The 7,277-nt window shown below is 32.7% G+C and overlaps 1 protein-coding gene across 1 annotated transcript; it reads left to right on the forward strand.

Moving 5' to 3' along the window:
• The first annotated feature begins 1,612 nt into the window (after positions 1 to 1,612).
• LOC101959598 (olfactory receptor 10AG1) lies at positions 1,613 to 7,277 on the forward strand. The gene is made up of 2 exons (XM_005342189.3): positions 1,613 to 1,630; positions 6,333 to 7,277. Exons 1-2 carry the CDS (start codon positions 1,613 to 1,615, stop codon positions 7,275 to 7,277), a joined length of 963 nt encoding a protein of 320 aa, XP_005342246.3.

The raw sequence follows: 7,277 nt of genomic DNA on the forward strand, positions 1-7,277 counted from the left end.
GTTTGTTTCTCAGTGTGAGCCAATTTGTCTTTCATGCATAAGTACAAATTGAGATCTTAGTTGTAAAGGATCACTGTGTAAAATCACCAATACCATTTATTATATGAAAAAGAAAAAAAGAAAACAGCTTACATGCATGCAGGTCTCATTCTCATCCTAATAACTTGCCATGATAGCACATGATGTAACACAACACTACTATCTTTAAAAACTGACTTTCTTTTGTGCATATATTTTCTTCCTTTGATGTCATGATCCCAAGATATCTTGCATAATTATTTTTTTTGTCTTCCAACTTTTTTTTTCTTCTTGAGGTGAATCCCCATCACTATGCAGAAGTAAAGAGAAAGTGAATCTCTCTGTAAGTTCCTACACCTAGTGGAAACATCAGTAAATAGTCTTATGCTGTGAAAATAAGGAAGCTTATAAAAATATTGGAGCTGAATAAATGAAAACTCACACTTAAATCTCATTGTTTTAGTGGAACTAAACAGAATGTATTTTGGCATATTATACATACATGGAGTTTATGATGGTTGTACAAAATGTGGAGTTCACAAATGAACACAGGAAATTTATGTCTGATTCATTCTCCTATCTTTCCTATTCTCCTTCCCTCTCTATTCCCTTTATCCCTTTGTCTAATTCTATTAAATTCTATAGCCCCCTCCTTATTATGTGTTAGCATCCACATAACATAAAAGACTCAGCTTTGGTCTGAGGGACTGTATTATTTCACTTAACATGATAGTCTCCATTTTCATCCATTTATCTGCAGATGCCATAATATCATTATTCTTTATAAGTAATATTCCATTGTGTGAGTGCATGTGTGTGTATATATGTTGATATATATGTGATATGTGTGTGTGTATCACATTTTCATTATCCATTCATCTGCTGAATGGCACCTAGTTGTGTTCCATTGCTTAGCTATTGTAAATTCAGCTGCTATAAATATTGATGTGTTTAGGTCACTGTGGTATGGAGATTTTGAGTCCTATTGAAAAGTGGGATAACTGGGTCAAATGTTGGTTCAATTCCTAGTTTCCTGAAGAATTTCCATACTGCTTTTCATAGTGATTGCACCAATTTGCTGTCCCACCAACAATGTATGAGTACACATTTTTCTCTATGTGCTCGCCAAAATTTATTGTTACTTGTATTCATGATAATTGACATTCTGAGTTCCTCTGTATTATTCATGGCTCAAAGTAATTTAGAGGTCAGAGAATATGTTGTGCTTACTCATCTTGAGTAAGAAAATGTACTCTTTGCTGAAACATGTGTCTATGATTAAGAGACATAGTTTACAAAATTAAAAAATATTGCACTGGATTTCAATTTTTATTCCCTCTACTTACTAGTTTATATTGAACCAGGAAAAAATGGCTTGTATGTTGGCTTTCTGGACTATTCTGAGTGTGTATGGAACTGTATTCTTGCAACCAGTCTATAGATCAGTAGGAATTAGGATGTTTTTTTCAATATGCACTTTATGTTTCTCATTCCTCAGTTATCTTTGATGTATTTCTTTGTCATCTGTTCCTTTCTATAAAGAAAGTTTGGTATATCTGAAACATTGTTTTTCTAGTATAATTTGCCATCAAAGATGTTATACCTTTTAACAGTAATCTTTGAAAACATTTTATACTCAGCTCTAAGTAACACAAACCTCTACCAATAGTGACAACAGAGAGCCAATATTGTTGGCATACACAACTTGGTAAATGTCCTGATCAATGTAGCTAAGAATAGAAAATAGGTTTAGTCACATTCTAAAATTTACTGATTTTGAATGCTCTTATGGATGTCAGTTTCATTTTCTGAAACACTTCACAATTTGCAATGGACCATAGATAATTTGCAAGATTTTGAAAACATGAGTGCAGTTGACAATTTTGTCCATCTTTATCATATTCTGTTTTTTCACTAATCCATTGAGGAAATGTGGATAACTGAATTTTGACAATAGTATGAGTGGTTTTAATTGAAAAAGACAATTTTTGTAAAACTTCATTTGGAAGAATTAAATTTTCACACACAGAAATATAAACAAAAAAAATCAATCTAAAAATTTAGCTTTATGGAAAAAAAGAATAAAAACAAACAATAGATTTAAATGTAAAATCTAAATATTGTAGAACTACTAGAACTAAACACAGAAATAGGTCGTTAAAACCTGGAATAGGCAAGAATTCTAAAGTACATTAGCAAAAGCACAATCCATAAAAACAACATTTAAAAAATAGACTGCTTTAAAATTGAAATAGTTTTCTCTTGTATAACCATTGTTAAGATCATAAAAATGTATACTGGGAAAACATTTTCAAATCACTTATCTTACAAAGGAAACATTGGAGAATATGCAAAGAATGGCCAAAAAAATAACGCTTGAAAAGAAATTAACAAATGCATAAAAATGTTAAATGTTTAACATACATGTAATATATAGAAGATAATATTCACATAAATGATGTCCACTATCATTAACCATAATTAAAATTAAAATTAAGACCCTTAATAAATATTGTTATAAATATGTTCTAATAGCTAAATTTAAGATAAAATAAATTTTAAGGTAACAAAATTCAAAATTGGTGACTATTACCTATGACTAGAGGTAATTCAGTGCATAAGAATGATCTTTTTAAACCAAGTGTATCCCTGTATCAGTCTTTAAATGTGTATAAATCTATTACTGTTTGCCATAGCTATATAAAATGTTACTCTCGGTTGTGTTTTGTGATTATGCATCTAAATAGGTTTGTTTCTCTGGGTATTACAGATTCCTGATCCATTGTATTACACTCATTACATTAGAGAAGCCGACATTAACCTGAGCTGGTCCTTTACTGTGAACTTCATGTACTCACTGCTTGGAATTTTATTTTTGATGATAGAGGTCAGGTTCTGATCATAGAGTGTCTTACTGGTCACTTGGGAGTTCATTTTGAAATTAGATTTTGTAGCTTCTATTTCAGGTTTCTATGATGAAATGTTACATAGGAGTTTTGTAAGAAAATTCTACATGCCTTTTTTCAGTTTGTACACCTGAAAGGAACAGGGAAGACATTCTCTTGAAAACTTTACCCCATGTCTCCTCATTTCTAAATTAGGGCATGATATTACTTACCTGAGCAAGGTAGATATGATGAAGAAGACCCATGTTCAAGATAACATAGGGTTTGGCTAGGTTCATAACTCTGTCATTATAATTTTCAATGACAGAAAAATTTTCCAGCTTAACACATTACGTAGGTTGTATCTTTTTAAAGATATTTAAATTTATATGTTTAAGCAAAGTGTTTATAGCCCTCTAGTGTCCTGATGTTTTTAAGCTTAGCTTTCTTAAATGTTTAAAAAACAAGGTGGGGGCAAGGAGGGGAGACTTTATGAAAAAATATATGGCCATGTAGAATTTTGGTTGTACCAGAATCCTTGATTGGCAACAGAATGGTTTAATTCAATTAGAGGTCTCCTTGGGAAACAAGTTGATCCCTAGAGCAGAAAATATTTACTACATAAAGAACATTATTAGTTCTGCCAATGGACTACATTTGAGAAAGCAGTGGGCTTATTTTTCAAATAAAATAAATTACTGACATGAGAAAGCAACTTCTCTCTCATTTTGCTCTTACTTCTCAATCAGTCAATAAAGGTAAGCATTATATTTGACCATGATACAAATAAATAAAAATCAATACTGTTGTCTTACACAAATTTATTGTATAGATTTCTGTATATTTAACATTTAAATGTGGAAAAATTTGAAAATGTATTCTTTATTTGAAAACACTGATTCACATAGATGTTGTACTTAATTGTAACATCAAAGGATATAAAAATGTAATGTGCTTCTTAAACTAATGAACCCACATCTTAATGACTATCATCATTTTCTGTATCATCATAATTTTATATGCAAACATTTAAGATGTTACTATGTGTTAAGAATGTATTTTGTATGCAATGAATCTAGGGATATTATGTTATAAAACAAAATTTTATAATATTAACCAACAAGTAGGTAAAAAGTATTATTGAAATGGCTTTGCATTTTATCCTGGCATTATCAAATGATAATATCATTATCATTATTATTATTTGCTTGCTATTTTTATCATTGTTCCTATATCACTCTCTAGGCTGAATTTGAAATGAATAAGTGAATGAAATATCATTGATATGCAGGACAGTATAGTAAAACATTTCCTGAATAATCTCAAACTGAATAATCTTTGAAATATTATTAAAGACAGATTACAGATTATTTTACAATTACAGTTGTAATTGTATATGGGGGTGCACCTATTTCTTTTTGTTTCCTTCGATTTAGTTGTAAGTAATGCACGTAATTGAACATTCAGATTTTTTCATACATATACACCTATGCCATGCTCAAATCAGAGTAAATGTGTCTCCTCAAATATCTATCAGTCCTTTATGGTGAGAACCTCCAAATTATTTTATTTCACTTGAAATAACAATACAGTTTTGTTATCTATAGTCTCACTCCTTTCAATGGCATATCAAACCTCCCAGTGCAAATAACTATGATTCATACACATTAAGCAACTCACTGATCCCTCCAGTGTCCAGTCCCCCCAGTTCACTAACTTCCATCATTCTAGTCTTTGTTTGATGAAATCAACTTAAAACATCTTTGCAGTGATCAAAATAAAAATACAAGAGGCTTGCTGAGGATGTGGCTCAGTGGTAGAATGCTTGCATATTAGATACAAAACCTCAGCTTTATTTGATAGCAATGCAAAATAAATAAACAAAATAAATAAATAATAGACTTATGCAATTGTAGAAGATAGTATTTTTATATATTTATACACATATACATATGCATTCATATACATATATGCATTCATACATATATATAGTATAGGCTTTAAATAATTACTTTCATATAAAAGATGGTAAAGTTAATGTATATTTAACTTTCCTTCTTGAATTCACAAAAAATCCTTTGGATACTCAAGTTTTCTCACTGCATTGCTACTTTCACACTTCCTTCTAAACATCTTTGAAGTTGAAATCTGGTAACTGTCCACACTTGATGGATCTCTGCATATGATTAGAGTTGTGTCTCCCCTTTGCAGTGAATTAGTCTCTTTCAGCATTTGAATGACTTAACTGAAGGAGGTAGATGTTATCTAGCGCCTCCCTAAAATAATGAGGAAAAACGCTACTTTTGCAAAAGTAAACGAAACTACAAAATTTCCTACGCATCCTCGCTCCCATCTTTATCACACAGACATGAACCATGACATACATATAAGACATCCTCAATCCATAGCTGAAGGTCTGCATTTTGTCTGAGAACCAGTCTTACACCTTTGGGGCTGGTCCAATGAAGCAGTCAGTGTGAAAAAAAAAATTCTGAAGCAATTATGCACTCCAATGCACATAAAATCTATAGACAATCTTAAGAAATTTATAATCTAGGACCAGAGATAAAGAACATAGGTAATGTAAATAATCACATTCCAATATAATTTTACATACCAATGCACTCCCACACACAAGGGAATTGACTTAATGAAACAAACAAGGTCAACAACATACAGCACAGAGAGCACTGAGTGATTTAAGATGACCTCAGAGATGAGTTGACATTACTGCTTTTTTTATACAATAAATAAGTAAAGTAAGTGTGCACATTCTAGTCAGAATTACTTTCTGGACATGGGTGTACATATGTATACTTCTCCCTGTTGAGCTTTCCAGACAATAAAGACATATAGATTTCTTTTTTTTTTTTCAAAACTACAAAATCTGAATTAAGTGTATAATTACCCTTGTATATACCTTAAATTGAAATACAAATACATGATCCAGTAAGAAATAATGTTCAACAATTTATAATGGGCAGTTTTTTATTATTTCTTCATAATAAAATCACCAAGAATCAGAAAGTCAAAGATGAACTGGAGGAAGGAAATGTGACAGAAAAAATATATAAAAATTGAATTTTTTTTTTCATATATCGGAAAAATGCCAAAGGTTACACAAAATATTTATTAAAAATTAAATAAACTTTGAATTGCTAATAAAGGAAAATAGATCTGAGATTGTTTCTCCACAGAAAGACAAGGCAACTGAACAATGAAATCATGGCTGTATTTAATACAATTTTTACCAGGAGTGCATTTATGTAAAATAAAAAATATGCTAAGCTATAAACTTAGAACCCCTAAAAGTTTTTGTTCAAAAGTAAACACAGAGATCAGTAGGTTTGCCATCACTGCATTATACATGAGGACCCAAAAGCCCAAAAAACAAAATGATTTGTACTTCTGGTTCACTCTTTCCCACAGATGAAGTATGAAGAGATACAAGCTGAAGAAAATGTCTCCACAGTGGCGCAGTTTGTTCTGCTGGGATTTTCTGAACTTCCAAACCTCCAAGGCTTTCTATCTGGGGTGTTCTCCATCATTTACATGGTTATCCTCATTGGGAACAGTCTCATAGTCATAATAACCAGGCTAGATCCTGCGCTGCACAAACCCATGTATTTTTTCCTGGCACATTTTTCTACACTGGAAATCTGTTATGTTTCAGTCACTCTCCCGAGGTATCTGGTCAGTCTTTGGACTTGGGATAGGAGCATCTCGCTACTGAGCTGTGCCACCCAAATGTGCCTCTTCCTTGCACTGGGAACTGCAGAATGTTTCCTTCTGGCTGTGATGGCCTATGACCGCTACATGGCCATCTGCAACCCTCTGCACTATCCTGTAGTCATGACCCCAAAGAAGTGCCATCAACTGGCCATTGGCTCCTGGCTTGGGGGAATGTCAGTCCAGATAGGGCAAACATGTCGGATATTCACTCTGCATTTCTGTTATTCTAACCAAATCAACCACTTTTTCTGTGACATACTTCCCATTCTCAAGCTAGCCTGTGGGGACACCTCTATACAGGAGATATCTATCTATGTAGTAGTGATGTTGGTTGCTGCAGTCCCTTTTCTGTTGATACTAGTCTCTTATAGCAAGATCATTGCCACCATTCTGAGGTTGCCAACAGCCCAAGGACGCACTAAGGCATTCTCCACTTGCTCCTCCCACCTGCTGGTTGTGGTTTTATTTTTTGGAACAGCTTCGATTACCTACTTCAGGCCCAAATCCAATCATTCTGCAGGAACTGACAAACTGCTCTCTCTTTTCTATACTATAGTGACTCCCACATTCAATCCTGTGATATACAGCCTCAGGAACCAGGACGTGATTGCTGCATTCAAAAGACTCTTGCTTAAAACATAG

This window comes from Ictidomys tridecemlineatus, chromosome 4 (assembly GCF_052094955.1).
Source record: "Ictidomys tridecemlineatus isolate mIctTri1 chromosome 4, mIctTri1.hap1, whole genome shotgun sequence".
NCBI lineage: Eukaryota > Metazoa > Chordata > Mammalia > Rodentia > Sciuridae > Ictidomys > Ictidomys tridecemlineatus.